Below are 19,054 nucleotides of genomic sequence, written 5' to 3'. Positions count from 1 at the left end.
GGTTAAGCGTGTTGATAATCTTGAGTTAAAATTACGAGAGTTAGGAGAGGTGAAACCTCCATCGGGATCAGTCGAAGCCTCGTCACACATTTATCATCAGAGAATTTCTGTGCGCAGTTCCCATGGCATAAGAACGGAGTTTTCACTTGTTCTTTTACTTTTTTGCGAAATTGCTATTTGCACAACGACAGTGTTTTTATTGTATTTTTGGAAAAGTCACGGAGAAGCTAAATTATGCCGATGTGTTTTAAAAATAGCGCTGGGCACCGACGTGAAATATACCGGTCCTCTCTCTTTCGCGTTCGATTCTCTCTACGTAAACGTAAATCTCTGAGGTATGTTGTAAAATATCGAGTATACGTGTGCACACACGGGAAACAAAACCAACATTGTTGTCGTTCGCGCACAAACGCAGGATATAATTTCCGATGAAGCACAAAAATATCAGTTTGTGAATACAATCGATGGAAATGTCCATCCACTGTTCAATCGGACGCTTCGTGTCGTAGCAATATATGTACAGCGTATCTCAGAAATCACGCATTTTGTGTGATTCACTTTTCCCCGGACAACAGACAGTCTGACGGCATATCATTGCTTCTCTTCGTATTTTAAATCGCGAACAATTTCCTGACACGTGAAATCTCACGAGGCTGTCGGATGGCATAAAATTCACTCGCGCAATCATTGATTCTCCCGAATCAACGCGACCAGGCCGCGCGCCTGTAGCAAAAATTCGACTTACTTTTTACCGAGATACTTTTTCGCGGGATTTTTGAGACACGCTGTGTGGGATGTAACGACCACACAGTTGTTCGTTGTTCGTACACACACTCACGGAGGCTGGACAGGTGTATTTATATCTTTCTACTGGCTGTATTATTTTAATAACTTATTACAGTACTTTATTTAAATGTTAAGTTACGGTTTATCTAGACACATTTTTACAGTCACAGATTTGGCGTGTCGCAATGTGTGTGTATGTGTGTGTGTGTGTGTGTGTGTGTGTGTGTGTGTTTGTGTGCGCGTGTGCGTGTGTGCGTGTGAAGGTGTGTCGCACGGAGAAGGTTTCGCGCGTTCGATGGTTCTCGTTGAATTCGGCTGCCCGACTCTGTATTGCGTTTTCATCGTTTTACATCGACGGCGTCAAGGGGAGAACACGTGAGGATGGAAAGGCGGAAGAGCTTCCGCAGTTCCCTCGGCCGCGGCGCGACGTATCCAACGCGACTTCCGACGCGGACACAAGAGCTGAGAGTAAATTCGTCGACGAATGTTCGCCCGAGCAGACTCAGCACCGAGCACGCTCAGCCGGTTGCTCGTTAACAGCGTTTATTCCGCTTCGGGGGAGTTTATTCCGGGAGAGTTTGCCGTCGCGTTGTCGAGCGAGGATGACGTGACACGCTTCGACATCGAGGTTCTCATCGATGGACGACGACTTGAACGACTTGAACGGACGACAGTCGTCGCGCACGAATATAAACAATGACGCTCACTCGCGTAAACACATCCTCGCGGTTACACACTGACGCGGCCGAGGTCTGCGATATGCGGAACGGAACGGCGTGTAAGCGGCAGTCTTTCTCGCGCTTTTATAATTATTAGACACAGTCGCAGAACGCCCTTCGTCGACCCCCTCCCGCTTCCCCGTTCGTTTTCTTCAGCCTCGAACCGTTTGAACGAGCCGTTCAACTTCGACGCACGCGTCTATGGAGATTCTCTCGGGCGAACTTCTGGTCGGAATATGGCATGAGATCCGTGGCTCGTTACTGTGGCTAATCGTAAGTTGTTGATCTTTCGGCGCACGCAACGCGGCCGTAAGCACAATGATCGTACCTTAAGAAAAGGATAAGCGTGGATAGACGTGGAGAAGAAGAAGAAGAAGAAAGAAAGGGGAGAAAAGGGAGACTGAGGGAGGGAGGGAGAGAGAAAGAGAGAAAGAGAGAGAGAGAGAGAGAGAGAGTCGACGTTGATGTGAATAAAAATCGAAAGATAGACAATGGAAGTGTGTGGAGAGAAAGAGTATATGTGTGAGGTGGAACGTGAGATGCACAATAATATTCAAGAATGTCGTGAACCTTCGGATATGAGTTTTCGAAGAAAAGGAAATGTAAGCGTAATAAAAAATGGCACTCGTTCTTGTACGATAGTTACGATAGTCGTGTTAGGTTCGCGTGTAAAAGCGTATTCGGCTGGTACTCGATGGGTGGTATCGTAAAGAACGAAGCGACAGAGAGCGACGTCAATGAGACTACTATCAGAATGGGGATAAGGATCGAAAGAGTAGATCAAGATAAGAAAACGGGCGGCGGCTAGGTGGGGTGAGTGAGTGAGTGAGTGAGGGGTGGCGGAGGGAAAGACACTTTTGGATTTCTGGAGCAGTAAGTAAATACAAAATGCGTTACTGTCAGATTCTAACGTGATAACATTGTGATATTAAAACTGTACACACGGTAGTGTCCTGTGTAGCTGAAATAAACACCCTTCGCTCGCGTGCAGGGTTCCCTCGTGAGTTCGGGGGAGGAACGTTTCCGGCGCGGATTGCGAGTTGGGATACCACGCCGTTACATCATTGCGGCGGGTTATCGTTTCCGAGTTCTTGATCATTTCACCGTCCTTTGGCAGGTGGGTAGATTTACCATGAAGAATACGTTGAGCTCGATCAGCGACGCCAGTATGAGAAACACGGCGTACATGCACAGGCAGGCACGGCCTACTTTCCTATCGAGCTGGAACTTGTTGGAGGCGAACGCGATGTACAGCAGCATCAGCGTCGACAGTAACGATATCGCGCTGTACTCCAACCCGCCGGAATTTATACTGATGTAGTGCCTACCGGGCTGCGTGGGCGAAAAGGACGACTTGATCAGCCATGGTAATCCGAGACACAGCAATATGTCGAACGTATTCGATCCTATCGAATTACTGATGCCCATCGAGCCGTGTCCTGGACAGAAGTGGAACGGTTCAAGATGCATGCCGAGGAGAGGAACGAAAATAGTAGCTCGTGCAACTTGCTTCCCCCGCGAGTGTCTATGCAGCGACTGTTGTTTATTTTTTTCTCTCGTTGTTTTAATTGTTCGAACGTCATTCGCGCAGCGGCAATTGTCAATCATCCGTATCGTCTGTCTGTCTGTCTGTCTGTCTGTCTGTCTGTCTGTCTGTCTGTCTCTCTCTCTCTCTCTCTCTCTCTCTCTCTCTCTCTCTCTCTCTCTCTCTCTCTCTCTCTCTCTCTCTCTCTCTCTCGATGCCGTGATAAAATGAATGTTTCGTATCATTACTAAGCGAATAAACCACTCATGGTGATGCGCGTACCTTGCTTCGCAACAATCACACTCGACACGGCTTCGGGCACGCTGGTCCCCGCTGCGAGGAAAGTTATGCCCATCACGGAATCCGGGATCTTGAGTGTGTCGCCTGGAAAACAAAAGCGAAATATGCACCTCGTGCAGCTGCTTCGGGTCGGAGATTATCGCATACGTTACGAAATATTTTCTATCGTGTTTCTTTGCTGCGCCGCACTTTGCTCGCCAAATCAGCGAGAAAGCAGCGTTGAGAGCATTGTTGAAAAATGTCTCTCTTTAAAAGCTGCGCGATCGAGCGGCTCTTCGTACGTTCGTTTACCGAGATGCGATGTGTGTTTCGTCTTGTGGTCAGTTAATTAAGAAACGACCAACACTCACCAATTATAGTGATCATCCACGCTACCACGTAGCTGAGCGACCCGATCCATATGATGCACATGAGGAACGTGACGGGAAACCAATTCTTGAATCGGGGTTTCTCGCAGTCGGGGATTGTGCACATAAATACTAGATGAATAGGCCATGTTGTGACCCAAGCGGTCTTCCTTAACCATCCGGCACGCGCCGGCCACACCAACAGCTCATACTCGTAATCTGTCGTGGAACATATTACAAGAAAATTTCAGCTTCGTGATATGATAAATCTCGTCTGTAGCTTCGTTTCTTTCTATCCTGTATACTTTCGAGGGATCTCGAAGATATTGAGGTTGCGAGGAGAGTTTGCAGCGCAAAGGTTTGGCTAACAGCTGCATATCAAGCGCACACGTTAAAGCGTGCGAAAAGGCTTACTCTTCTGACGTTGTCAGGTATATTGCTCTGGAAACTTCCATTCGCACGTGCTTAACCCGTTTAATCGTTTCAATCAAGTGGAAGAAGTGTTTTCGATATAACCTTGACCGATCAAGTAGCCTTCGCGACACATTATGCGTCGCGTTTTACGCGGATACTATCGTTACGTCGTCAGATTAGCAAAGGTATCGTCGATTGATACAATTAATAAGCCGGATGAGTCAAGCCGATTAGATTAGATTAAGCGGCAGCTCGAGAGAAAATGTAAGCTAACGTTCCCGTGTTGCGGCTAGTAGGAACTTTTGCCGGACAAATTATATTTTCTTCCACGATGAGAGAGACGCGCATTAAAACACTCACTAGGATCCGGATTCTCCTCCTGCGTCTTCGTCCCGCCGTTTTGCAATGGCACGTCGACGGTTATCGGCTCGACACAATCCCCAGGAGATTGCAATTTGTCCGATCTCGGTAAGTGAATATCGCTAGAATCTGTGAAAGACGCGCGTTACATGATTTGCTGCCAACGAGCCGGCGGCATTGTCTTTAACATTGTCTCAGACTGTCGGATTTATCATCAATATGTTGCAAAAGCCGCAGTCCTGACACCCGCATGCACTTCAAAATTTGCACTCCAAAATTTGCTTCATTAGTCTTACAAATTCCTTACTGAAAATTTTCTAGACCTTAAAAAATCAACCCATAGCACTCCGCTGTAGGGACATTCTCTACGAATATGATTACGTTCAAGATGCTTTGTCATTGTCGGCATTGGCAATTGTTTTTGTACTTCAAACGTACTACTTCTGTAATTTTGAAGTTAAATTATTCCTTGACCTTTTTTTTTATGATTAAAAACCTGGAGAAAGAAGAACGTTTCGATGAAAATTTAAAACTAGTGATAGTGAAGACACATTTGATTTTGAAGTATTAAGAGATTATGACTTCAATATTCTAACATCTAAAGACAACGTTGATTATGATTCCGATACTTCCAGCAGTGTCTAGCAGTCTAGCAAAATTATAGCACGAAAGAGACGAAGAATAAGAGTTATTGAAAGTGAAAGCGAAGATTCGTTAGAAGACTTAGATGAATGCACATCTGGGAGACTGTTTTCAAAAATATTATACTATGATGAATTACAAAATTAAAAATTTTTGTTTTATTTACAAGAGAAAAAGCATATTTATAAAATAAATAAAAATAAATACATTCACAAGTATTTGTAATTTTTTTCTGTTCGAAATAAAACTCCTCTTTCCCAGACGCTCCACTGCAAAAGTATACCGGAGTTGCTAGTAGGCAGTGATAAAGAAACACGCGGAGTGCAAAGGGTTAAAATACCTATTCAAGACAATATCGTTCGACATACGTGATTTGTGTTGCGTTAATAAATATTTTGGTTGTGCGAATATATCCCGAGAGACAACATTATTCACAGAGCGTAATCGTGTATTTACAAATTTCTCTCAGTTATTTTTCTTATTTTCCCAACACGTATCTCCTACAAAAGTTCAGAAGAGGACTGAACACTACGGAGCCGTAGACATATCTATCTCGCGCACTCGGCAGTCAACAAAGCTGCGAACCCCTGTATGTATTAGGTGCGCAACTAAGTTTCCGGGTTTCACACATGGATGGCGCTAACGACACATGTAGTCGACATACATGTCTGAAGTTGTGTTTTTTTTATAGCTTGGACATTTGTTAACAATAATCAGTCGTAATACCAACACATATCGCGACGCAAAAATAATTTTTCTAACAACGAAGATGTCGAGCTTTGTGCCAAATAAACAGCATTTGCGGGAAGCTTTGCTTTTCTGCTTTAACTTGAAAAAAAGTGCAGCTTGAGCACGTCGTTTGCTTGAGGAGGCCTACGGCGAACATGCACCATCGAAAACTACCTGTGAAGATTGGTTTGAACGCTTCAGAAGTGACGATTTCGACACTGAGGACAAGGAGCGCTCCGGAAGACCAAAAACAATGAAAAAAACGCCGATCTGCAAGCGTTATTGGATGAAGATGATACGCAAACACAAGATCAACTTGCACCGAGGCATTAAACATGACTCGCCAAAGTATTTCCAAACGTCTACATGGGAAAAATTCAAAAGGAAGGAAAATGGGTGCCGCGTGAGTTGACTGAGAGACAGATGGAAAATCGAAGAGCCACTTCCGAAATTTTGCTTTTGCGGCATGAAGGAAAGAGTTTCCTGCATCGAATTGTTACTGACGATGAAAAGTGGATATATTTCGAGAATCTCAAACGCAAAAATCGTGGCTTTCACCTGGCGAAGCATCAACATCGACGGCACGGCCAAATCGCTTCGGAAAGAAGACAATGCTCTGCGTTTGGTGGGACCAGAAAGGAATCGTGTACTATGAGCTGCTGAAAAGAAGCCGGGCGAAACTGTCAATGGGCATCGCTACCGACAACAACTTTGTCAATTTGAACCATGCATTGCTCGAAAAACGGCCAGAATGGGACACGAGACACGAACGAGTGATATTGCAGCACGACAACGCTCCGTGCCATCGCGCACTTCCATCGTCCAGGACACCATCAAAACGCTGAAATGGGATCTGCTACCGCACCCACCGTATTCGCTAGACCTGGCCCCTTCCGATTATCACTCGTTCCGGTCGATGGCGCATGGCTTGGCTGGGCAACACTTGACCAATTTCGAAGAAGTGCAAAATTGGTTGGATGAATGGTTTCGGTCCAAAGACGTCGTCGTAAAGGCGTCGTTGTATCGTCGCGGTATTCATTGCCAGAGAGATGGCAAAAATGTGTAGCTAGCGAGGGACGATACTTTGAATAAACCATTTTTTGTATTTCTCTTGAAATTTTCCATTTCTCATTGATCAAGAAAACCCGGAAAGTTAGTTGCGCACCTAGTAAATCGCGAGACGATAATCTCGTTGAACGAACGTCGCCTCGAGAGCTCAATAGAACCGAAATTACGGCCTCACCTGTCGTAACTCGTGGGCCGTCCGTGGATATCTGATCGTCGTTCGTACGGAGTCTCGTACACCGCTGGAACGATTTATCCCAATACATCACGGCGATATAAACAATATACAAGAGCACCAACGTTAACGCTTCGTACCATTCCACCCGTTCATCGTGTATAATGCATATTAAAATGGCAACCGTGACACCGTAAGCGAGACAGTCTCTGCTAACGGGCCACCAATCTAGAGGCACCACCTGTATAGGAGAAAACGTTGTTATGAGCTAGATTACAGCGCAGATGTTGACTGAACGTTCTCGGATATTCCGAGAAAATAATCCATAATTCTCCGATATTCTGGAAAAAAGAAAGAAGGAGCTATGCCGATACACGTATATATTCGGAAAGAAGAAAAATATCTCGTAAATTTGCAAAACTGCATTTTCTTCGTTTTCTTTTTCTTTCTTTTTTGTTTCTCTCTACCGTATATAATATGTGCATAATTTCGACATTGTTGCGTATGTATAATTTCGACATTGGCAATTTCATCGCGCGTCGAGTCCGCGCGGACGCATGTAAATGTGCACGCCTTTCCAATTTCGCGTCTATTAAACTTCGCAAAACTGCGGAACATTTGGCAACCCACCATTCCCGCACCGATACCGCAGCAGGCTGGAACAGCCAGGATGTTGAATACTGCGGAACCTACTATCGTCCCGACGCCAATGTCACCTTCCGTGATGAATGTTCCGATGGCATTCACGAATAATTCTGGGGCCGACGTCGCCGCCGCCATAAACGTTGCGCCGGCTACGTCTTTCGACATTGAGAGTGCTGAAACATAACGCCAATCTCAGTTTTAATTACTTATATTGTGCATACCGAGCGATTCATCGATCGTTATCATCTAGGATATCTTCTCTCTCTCTCTCTCTTTGAAGTTCTAAACAACTAGACTGAAAAAAAGTATGCGCGGCAAAAATTGCCGTACACAGGACTCACGCAATTTTCCCTTCGCTACAAATATCTGCGAGATGGCAACGAACCGGTCCGACAATCGAGCGGATCTACGCTCGTTTAATCGTGAATCGGTTGAGCTAATTGTATTCTTTTTTCTCTCCATAGCCGTGTATACGTTCGGTGTATGCTCGTTGCGCGAATTTGGCGCGAAACGATTTGGCTGTTTGATTAACGCGATTCTCTCGTTTCCGAATCGCCAGCGAAGACAACGAAGATACGATAAGCACGGGATCGAACGTTCGGAAAAAAATACCGCGCGAGAGGTCAATTTCCGAATGAGGGACAATTACGGTAACCACCGGCTGACGAGATGTGTCTGGCGCCCGCAGTGACGCAGATATGCTGCAGCATGGCATCGATTCGACGAGTCGCATATCGCGCATCTCGAGTGGCTGCTCGAACTCAACTCAACGTAACGTCGCCCGGACAATCGGAAAGTCCCGATCAAATACTGCGGCCGCGCTTTTCGCGCCGTGTCATACCGACGTCCCCGTTTTACGCTTCAACTCCGATCGAAGAGTAAAAAACAAACAAACAAACTTCCTTCGGATTATTAGCGCAAGCGGGGCTCCCCTTCGCGCACGCACAGCCAGCGATGCGTGTGCGAGCGCGCGACGTGAAGTCCGAGAAAAGAGTTTAGCAAGGGGGAACAAAAAAAGGAAAAATATGTAACATATGCAAGTTTCTTACCGTGACATATTTTTTCTACAGCAGGTACGAAGAATTTATCGCATACTACTGCTAAAGCGATAAATAAGTAAAGCGACACGATGACGTGTACGACAACGGCACCGCCTTGTCTCTGCTCCTCATCAAACAGGTCGTGTGGAAAATCTTCTATAGCCGGTGGCGTACAATTTATACCTAAAACATAAATCACCTTTTAAGGAGAGCGTGCGCGGAGTGTCACACGGTCGAGGGAAGATTATCCGACGGATCGAGGAAAATCGGCTCCATCGGGCGGCTATTATCGCGCTTCGGTTATCTCTCGGCGCTCCGTTTCGGCTTTCTCGAAATTGCGTTACTAGTCCGCAACTGTGAGCTACATGTGCCAGATAAAGGGTCATTGGCCTCATTATAGAAGTGTCTTCGATTCAAGCTCCTTTGATATCATACAGCGACCGATCATAATCGATAGAAAACAAATAACGAAGCGAGACGAGATTCCAATCGAGAGCGAGGAGAACACACGCGCTCGTCCCGCTCTTTCGAGGTCGGTTCTCCGACGGGAACGAAGCTCTTCGCTGCGGAAATTTTATCCCCGATTTGAGTGTGCTCCTCTTGTTTTGTTTTGTTGTTCACGGAGGAATCTTGCCGCTCGTACCATGACTTTCGCCACACCCTGTATTTATTCGTGGCGGCCGCATAATACCGGCCGATTCCGGATGTACCGCACCCACGCACGCTCGTATCCGACGAAATGTATTTTTATCGTTATGCAACGCAAAGTACGATACAAATCTGACGGTGCGCGCGAACCGGACTCGCACAATGCATACCCGCTTATAATTCAGCACGGGGAGTAACATTTCGGCGCGAGACGCGAGTCCGCGCGCGATGACGCGCGCGCGTGTGAAAAGAGGGAAATGCGATGCTGCAAAATTGAGAGGAGATCTCGCGGCCCCGCGTGTCCTCTTTTATCTTATGTGTATCGTTTGTATTATTTACAGATTGCAGACTGCGAAATAATAAACACGATTCCCACGTACGTCTCGCCTAAGTGGCTATTTATTTTATTCCTTTCGCCCCTTTCCTTGCCCCCCTCTATCGTTGCCCACGTGGGTCAACATTTTCTCACTCGCGCGCGTTGCGCTCCTCGCGTGAAACTCCTCGCGTAGACCTCGCGCGGGACGCGGTCAGGCGGCTACATGTTTGCTACTTTAACGTAACGCAGAGGCTTTTTCTTTCTCTTTCTCTCTTTCACACGCGCGAGTACGCGCTCGCGCTCGCGCTCGCGCTCGCGCGCGACGCGACCGCTCATGGGTTAATACGATAAGAGAGCGGCGGGAAGAGCTCAAAGTTAACCATTATCTTTTTAGAGTCGGCAGCTCGTTCTGGCGCTAAAAGGGAGCGGAGTCGTGACGAGGAGGTAGATCGACGATTACGAAATCGTATATTAGCACGTACGTTGACTCGTCGAATGGAGGAACATTCCCGCTGAAACGCGCTGAACGAGACACGAAATGTCACGCGCGTATGTCGACGTGCCGTCCAAATCGGATCGTGTGGTGGTAAGATAACGATACGCCAAGTAGGAAACGTCTCGTTACCGTGCGCCATTACTTCCATTTTATGGAAGCCGTGTCGTGCCGAATTATTTGGCAAACAACCGGCCGCGAGCCGCGGCGCGCTGAGCGTGCTGGCTGACAAAGGTGTCCGCCGCGGGGATATACGTGCGAAATGCGCGCTTTTCATCGCGCTGCACGCACCGCTCGTGCAGCCGAACCGACGAGCGCCGCCGCGCCGCTCGTTACGCCAATTTGACGCCGGGCGAATTTTCAAAGGCGTTTTATTACGGGACATTTAGCGAGGAAAGCGCCGAACCGTTGTCAGGACACATGTCCGCTGTCCGGTTTTTTTCGGCCACGCTTGCCGCCGGCCTTGCTCGCTTAATTGCCGGAGGCCGCTCTTTTGTAACGTGCGTTGCGCTGCCGCACGCGCATGAAAAATTGCCGATCGATTTCCTCCCATCCGCGACTACGGCGAGCCACGCGCGATACACTTTGCCAACGTGTCTTCGGGAACATCCGACTTTCAGCGAAATTTCGGGACAGAGCGGCGTGTCTTCGTTTAGAATCGATAGATGCTTGGAAAAAGAGATATATTGATCACTACTGTGATCAAAAAGTATCGGAATTTTATTTTTTAAAAATCGCGGGTAAACTGTAAATCAAATCCGTTTGCTTTCTCAAGCTGGTTACACATGTCCTGCACATTTGGTGAAAAAATCATGGCGTTCCTTCAAGCCGCTTGAAAGTGGCAGTTGTTTATGTCAGTGAAGATTGTTGTGCACGGCGATTTTTACAATGTCGAGAAATATGGAGCAAAGAATTTGCTTGAAATTTTGCGTCGCGAACGAATTTTCCTTCACAAACGCATTCAAAATGTTGCAAAGAGCTTGTGGCGATGATTGTTTATCGGAAACAAGTACGTTTGAGTGGTTTAAGAAATTTCAAGAAGGAGAGGAGAATCCGTTGAAGACGACCCACGCTCTGGGAGACCATCAAACGTCAACGGATGACGCTCACATTGAGAAAGTGAAAAAATTGCTGCTCCAAAATCGTCGATTGACTGTGCGAGAGATAGCAGATGAAGTTGGAATATCATTTGGATCGTGCCAGCACATTTTGTTCGATGCGTACTGGACATGAAACGGGTCGCATCGCGTTTGATTCCGAAAAATCTGAATTTTCTCCAAAAACTCAACGAATGTCGCTCCGCAAGCCGCACCGCATTCATCAGATATGACCCCCTGCGACTTTTTCCTGTTCCCCCTATTGAAAAAAATCACTTCGCGGACAGCGTTTCGAGTCGATTGAGGACATCAAAGAAAAATCGCTGCGTGAATTAAAGGCGACATACCGAGCGATGTTTCCAGGACTGGATCAGACGCTGGCATACGAGCGTTGCAACTACTTTGGACGGAGACTATAAGAATTTTAATGATTGAATCGTAATTTTGATTTTTAAAAATAAAGTCCGGGTACTTTTTGATCACAGTAGTATATACGTATATGTGTACGCGGGAAATCAATTCAGTTTGAGCAACGAAACCCGAGACGTCGATGCGGCTTTTCTTTGCTTGTAATCAACGACATCTAGAAACAAGATGTACGTACAAAGAGGAAAAACAATTCTGTTAGCGTAATTAAATTTTCTATTGCCCGAGGACAACAGAGACGAGACTCGCTTACAAGAAGGTCCGTGCGGGGGGCTTCTATTCAATCAATTGCCCTCGGTTGTCTCAATCGAGCTTCAATACAGCTCTGAGCATTCGGACGATTGTCTTCGCTCGCGACAACAAAATGCCGTTTTTTGTCATCGATTTTTCGCCCGGTCGCCGCTCAATTACGCGAGCTAGCACTTTATTTCCCAGTGTGCTAATCAGAGCTTCAAAGCGACCGAGCGAGACGATGTTATAAGCTCGAGGCTGGAGATTCCGATTCTCGTTGAACGAACACGCGCGTTGACACGGACACGCCGTCGTGTCTCAATAGCAAGTTGACAAATCGCGGATGTTTGGTCATCAACTCGTTTCGTTTTCAGTTGAACTTGGCGGGAGTCATGCCTTGCAGGGCACGTTCATGTACTCGCCCATCTCGAGCCCTCGCTCGGCAGTTCACACCCGACACGCCGGCCGTTCTCAGCGATAGATCCCGCTCGTTCATTTTCCGCCGGGCGCATCTCAGATCTAACGCCGGATCTAAAGCCGTCCGCCTCGAAATTTCAAAGGATTAAGCATCGCGCCGGTGCGCGATCGCCGCGCGCGAGCGTGCTCGTCGCCGCGGTGGATTATCTAATTTCACCGTCGTATCCGGAACGCGACTCGGCATTATTGCGCGACAATAAAGCGAGCTAAATAGCGACATTAATCTCTCTCTCTCTCTCTCTCTCTCTCTCTTTCTCTCTCTCTCTCTCTCTCTCTCTCTCTCTCTCTCTCTCCCGCCTTATTATATTTTAATTTCTCTCTCCGACGAGAGACACACACGCGGCCCTTCCTCTACCTCCCTCTCCCCCTGCCGCCGCGCTTCCCCTACCCCCTCCCCCCGCCGGCCACCACGGGGCGGTGATGCACGGGCACATGCGAACGTGCGCGCGTATTGGTGCCTCTTGCAGGTTATACCGCTATGTGACTGATGTGACTTCCTACCGATTAAGCAACCTAAAGAAGTTAAATTGCTCTCATTCAACTTGGCAGAACAGATGCCATTCATGTCTAATGTACGTCGTATAAACTAGATATATCACGACTCAACGAGATTCGCGGAGCCCGGCGGCGGCGGTAGCGGCGGCGGCGGCGACGGCGGCGGCGGTGGCGGCGGTGGCGGTGGCGGCGGCGGCGGTGGTGGCGGTGGCGGCGGAGACGACGATGGCGGCGGCAACGACGGCAGCGGTTCGGTCGGAAGGGCGCGGCGCGGTACGATGCGTCGCCGGTTGCCGGCAGACGGTAGACGATAGATAATCGGTGGCCACCGACTCGCCGTCGATCGGCCTAACGCGATGTTTCCGCGACTATTAGCGTCCTTACGTAGCAGGACTCGGACGAAGATTCGAACGGATCTCTGCAGGAACGACGGATCTCTTTTCTTCTGCCTCGGACTTTGGGGTCGGAGCGCTCTCCGAGCGAGAGAGAGAGAGAGAGAGAGAGAGAGAGAGAGAGAGAGAGGGAGAGAGAGAATCGATATGTTCGGTCAAATGATCGATTCGCGAGGCGAATCATAATCGATTGTCTTGGAATCGTAACGTCAAGAGGAATTCAAACGGGTACTGCTTGCGTATAAGAGCCGATCGATCCCTTCTTTTGTAATGCATCGTGCAATTCAACGGAATACCGAAAAAGGAATATTGTAATTTTCGTTTTTAGGCTCGAACTTCGACGTCGATTTCCGGACGGTTTGAAAGAGGTCGAGAAACGATGTCTGAAAAATTCTGAGTCCTATGTATTACGCACGCGACGACACAATTGTTCTGATCCAACAATAAGCGCGGTAAAGTTGGGTAAAAGTTGCGCGTGTAATTTAGCATGTCGTCTTATGTACCGTGCTTTGCTCGCGTCTTTGTCGGATCTCTCGCACAGGGGTCTATAGTCACTATAAATATAATATCGCATCGCAGGCGAAGAATAAATAAATAGTTCACATTGATTATCGTTCGCGCGCCGCACACAGCTTTACAGCGTGAACGAATGAACGATCTTAAACCGATATCGCAGCGAAGTCGTGCAATGTAGGGTGAATAAGCGCTGACGACGGACAATAGGGATGCTTGCTTTATCTCTCGACAAATTATTCCCTCCAAGTTCTCAAAAGCTTGACTAATCGCGCGAAATATTATTATTATATTATTCGCGCTCGATGATATTATTTAGCCCGACTTTTCAGCACAAGTTTCTGTCGCATCAGTGTTCCGTATTCCGTTTCCATCAAACGAGGACATTGGATTATTAACCATAAATATATTAATTACCATTGTTAACCTTATTTTCAAAATTAAGTTTAGCGCACGTCACGAGGCAATTAAGAAATGGCCCGTTACGTCCGACGCTCTCGAAAGATCGAAACTATGGATTTTTCAATTATATATAAATTCCCCGTGTATATATCAATCATGTTTCTCAATATCCTTAATAAAGTGACGACGTGTATCGCATAATCGAAGCGGCGGTGGATGTAGAAGGTTTGCGTGAATCTAAGCTATTCTATACTCAAGTTGTTTCTGCCCGCCCCCTCTCACCCGCCGCGAAACCCTAACAATAGTAAATATTAAGTAGGCTGTTATTTTCTAAGATGACAGACACACTCACGTGCACATACATGCACACACACACACACACACACACACACACACGCGCGTGCGCACGCACACATATACGAGTCTCCTCGTAATGTGCGGCTCTGAGCAGTAGCTTGTCCGGCTCGTATGTAAATCTGGCTCTGCGGACGATTGACAGGTCACGCCGGACAAGTGAACGACAAAGAAGAACGGCAAGCGTGAACGTCGGTAGACGGCGAGCGAACGTCTTCGTTAATTTTCACTGATCCCAGGTCGCAATTGATGATGCTTAATTAATCGCTTTAAAAGACGCCGCGGTCGTCTCTCTCTCTCTCTCTCTCTCTCTCTCTCTCACTCTCTCACCGCGGCCCCCGCGCCTCCCGCCGGGTTGATGGCTTTAATTAAGCGCACTAATCGCTCCACCGTCCTCTGCGTTCTTGTTCTTATTAAAGGTCAACGTAACTGCTCATCGACGAAAGCGGATGCATCGTCTAACGAGAGCGTGGAGTGTGGACGGAAACCTCTACGTTCGCGTCGCCGACGTGTGACCGTTAGTGACGACTGATAGGGATATCTTTGCGAACAGCGTAGGACAGCTCGTTTCGCGAGCGGCGTCGCTCGTGCAAACAGCTAGATATTTGGTCGTTGACATTATTCACGCGGCCGAATTCGCATGGCGGAAGCTCGCCTCTCCGCCCTGTGATCGGCATGTGATCGTCGGTAGCGTTCATTAGCGGAGAGGATGCGCTCGATTGCATTAGCATCGTTCGGCACAAAACACGCTCGCCTCCGCTGTTTCTATCGCTGTACTACTTTGCCGAGAATTCATCACGAATAAATCGAACTCACCTTTCCGTGTGAGTGAATATCGAGGAGTTTTCTCGCGATATGTAAACGAAGGCTCAGCTCGATGTTTGTCGCGTTTCTTGGCTAAAGTTCACTTTAATATGGAGAGGTACCCGAGACGTATACAATAGAAGCTGTATAATAGAAGTTTGGAAGGCCGGTGCCTCCTTCAGACCTTGTGCGAGACATCTCGGATGCTTGCGCCTTGAAGCGAGAAATGTAACGTCGAGTTCGTGTCACTCAAGTCGTGAACCTGAACCGGCGGTATTGAAGATTCTTGCCGATAGGTCGTTATCGCGATGTTTTGAAGGAAGCAAAGTGTACCATAAGCACGCAACATTCACCTATACGCGGCAGTTCACGTATGCAGAAAGCTATGTGTTTGCTTTCTTACAACGCATCGCGTAAATTTTACCTTCTAAGAGTTACAAAAGGAGTGCTCACGCGAGAGTTGATTAACCCTTTCACACCCGATGTCCACAGTATAATGGACGTGTACTCTTACAGTCACTTAATACCGTTTCCTCATTTTGCAGGCACGTTCTGAGATTTAAACCGTTCAACACATCATCATCCGCGATTGGCGGATCGAATGAGACTAATCGGGAAAAATGCCACGAGAGATGCACGATGCATCTTACAATAAAGAAGCCGTTAATGTGAGAGAATAATTCGTGCTTGTCGGCACGATAAGACGATCGGAAAGACTCATCTGAAATTGCGAGAGGTTTTCATTGGTAAAATCAGGAACATCGGAATTTCCACGAAAAGAGGGGGCGATAAAAAGGGACGAGCGCTTTTCGAATATCTTGTCCGAGCGGAATTAGCTTGCGATACTTGGCTAATGGCTCAAGCGAGAATAAAGCGAAATTTGGCAGATGCAACACAGAGATGTGAGAAGAAGAAGAAGAAGAAGAAGAAGAAGAAGAAGAAGAAGAAGAAGAGAAAGGGGAAATGCAGGAGAAGCTGTGGCACGTATGACTGAACAATCGTCATCAGTTCTAGGTTTGATGTCACGAATATCGCGCGTGCAATAGAGAGGGAATCATATATACGTGTTACTTTTTTTGCTCTCTTAAAGAACACTTCCTGCGGCCATCGGCTGCTTCTCGCTCGTTGTGCGACAACGACGATTAGCACCATGCTAAACATGTAACGAAACATCCTACCGGACTCGCACATTCCGCGTTTCTTCACAGTCGCGTTCCCGTCGACAAAGTGGAAAAGTGGCAAAAACGCGAGCCGATCGAGTGCACATTTCGACAAATCCACAACTTTTCCGCCGTCTCCTTTTTCCTCTACTCTCTCTCTCTCTCTCTCTCTCTCTCTCTCTCTCTCTCTCTCTCTCTCTCTCTCTCTCTCTCTCTCTCTCTCCTCCTCCTCCTCTCTCTCTCTCTCCCTCTCTTTCTCTCGCTCTTTTTTTTCCCCGCAAATCTCGTCGTCGTCCTCCTCCGATTCTCCCAATCGACATATTTCCCGTGCACGCTTCACTCCGTCTCCGCTTCGTCCGAAACTGATTTAACACGACGCAGTCACCGTGATATTATTGAAAATAAGATTCGAACACACCTCCTCCTAGGTCAGACGTATCCATGTTGTCAATCCCGTTGTCACACACATACTACATTAACATCTACTCCGAAGTCCGACATCGTTTGTTGGAATCGCCCCTCCCTCTATCTCTTCTCTCGCACGTAGCGCCTGTTGCTGAATCCGTGCTGCATGTAGGTGAAGCCTACATGCGTTTGGAAATATTATTTCGATCGATCGAGACATCAAGCGCGAAAAGCAATCGGCAAGAGGCATTATCCACGATAAGTGAATGTTGTGTCGGTCTAACAAGATCGCTCAAGTTTAGTGGAATCGAGTTACGCTGAATGACGTGTCTTACAATTCACGTCGGATATCGCGATTTTTATTGTGCCCGTCATTGTGATATTCGGATATCACATCACATACAAAATTTTTGATATGCCATGTCGTTGATGTTACGCGTAATTAGATCTATGCCGTGGAGTACTGGCACTTTTGTACTCTGGTGCTTTTGATATATTTTGCGACAGGCGTGTATGCATAGCAATGGCGAACGCGACTGAATGCAAACTCCCGACGAATTGTTTATAAGCTAGGATCTTCTGTAAAATTATATTATACACACTTCACGTGTGTTAATTCGACCGGTGCAGGCGCACTGAGCCGTGCTCTGCTGTCTAGTCGTTGATTCGACTTGTGACCTCTACATCCGCATCGGTGCGGTACCTATATCGGTATATATAACAATTAAATATTATCGCAGGCGTGTTTTCTTATTTGAAGAAAAAATTTCGACCTCACGATACGAGTCGCGAAAACATTTCTACGACTCGTATCTTCTTTTCTGTTCTGACAAGTCTGAGGAGACGTCTTCGTGGAATTCAGCAATCTTCTCAAAACGACTCGTGCGAGCTGATGGTTTCATACCTGTCTAACTTTCTTTGAAAGTTGTTGAAGAGTCGCAAAATTTTTCGTTTCTCGTTGTGATGCTTATCTAATAAAACGATTGGGATGCTTGTAATTAATATAAAGAGACAGCGAGCGCGATAACGATTTCGATCATAACGTAAACATTCGTCACTGGATAGGGATACGTATCCCTATCAGTTCATTATCATCACGTGTATTTGTGATGTCGCAAGGCTCAAATATTCCTCTATTCGATCACGCAGCTGCGAGATATTCAGTTTCTCTTTTAGGACATATCTCCGCCTATACCTTTCGTTTTTCACAATGACGTGGAAAAAAAAAGCGCCAATGTTGCACGATTCGTTTGAATCGTATACAAATGACAACTCGAACGCTATACATTGGTTGTATTGAAATAATAAAAGATACGATAAACTACAATGACTCTCCGATGGAGAGAAGCGCACGTAGAGGAAAACCGATACTTCCGATTTTTCTGATCGCGCCGCACGTGATTATCCCGAGAGGGAAAAAAGTGCCGCTGGTCAGTCTAGAGTGGGACGTGCGTTTCTGTACGATCTCAAAGATATCGGCCGTGGCCGAACGATACCGTTGTACGTAACGACATATTCGACTCGAGAGAGAAATAAATTTTAATCAACGAGTGCGTGTTCTCGAGGTAACTTTGCACGATAAGCGCACCATGTGACAAACGCGGGGGTAGAGAGAAATAGATAGATACAGTGAGTGAATGAGTGACAGCGAGAGGAAAAACAAAGTAACAGCGTGGTGTGTACCGCGAGACATGTGTACATTTTCTCTTACTGCGTGCATGACAATATGCAACCGCGATACGCAACGTAAACTCGCCGGGAACGGAAAGATTCGTCCCGCGTACCTAACCGGACATCGCTGGGACCGGCCGGTCGCGATCGGAAACTTTTCTGCGCGGATAATCGTCGTAGGGAAGACTTTACTTTGCGAGTATGCGGTATCTTATCGGCGCCGGTGTTGCGCGATAATTCTCGAAAAATATAAGTAGTCAATCCCAACACTGCGTACGGACAAACGGCAGGTAGCCGCTCCGTGTCACATCGCATCGCGTCGTTCTGAGAGTAACGGGCTTCATTAAGGAAACGTATCATTACGGAGACGCGCAAACGGATCTCCTTGGAGTTTCCCGTCGCCTTCACCCTCGCGCATTCTTA

At 47.1% G+C, this 19,054-nt stretch overlaps 1 protein-coding gene across 2 annotated transcripts; it reads right to left on the bottom strand.

Moving 5' to 3' along the window:
• Positions 1–398: 398 nt before the first annotated feature.
• On the bottom strand, positions 399–19,006 carry zyd (sodium/potassium/calcium exchanger zydeco). Of its 2 annotated transcripts, none has more exons than XM_011152231.3 (8): positions 16,974–19,006; positions 8,757–8,930; positions 7,693–7,880; positions 7,066–7,303; positions 4,452–4,580; positions 3,681–3,896; positions 3,313–3,414; positions 399–2,944 (listed from the first exon to the last, which is right to left on the bottom strand). In XM_011152231.3, exons 1-8 carry the CDS (start codon positions 16,996–16,998, stop codon positions 2,601–2,603), a joined length of 1,416 nt encoding a protein of 471 aa, XP_011150533.1. In that variant the 5' UTR covers positions 16,999–19,006; the 3' UTR covers positions 399–2,600. The 2 variants fall into 2 exon arrangements, with proteins under 2 accessions (XP_011150533.1, XP_025158108.1); XM_025302323.1 differs by lacking the exon at positions 16,974–19,006 and adding an exon at positions 16,574–16,720.
• Positions 19,007–19,054: the final 48 nt, after the last annotated feature.

The sequence above is a fragment of the Harpegnathos saltator genome, unplaced genomic scaffold (genome assembly GCF_003227715.2).
Source record: "Harpegnathos saltator strain DR-91 unplaced genomic scaffold, Hsal_v8.6 scaffold485, whole genome shotgun sequence".
Lineage (NCBI taxonomy): Eukaryota > Metazoa > Arthropoda > Insecta > Hymenoptera > Formicidae > Harpegnathos > Harpegnathos saltator.
This window is presented reverse-complemented; position numbering and strand designations above follow the sequence as displayed.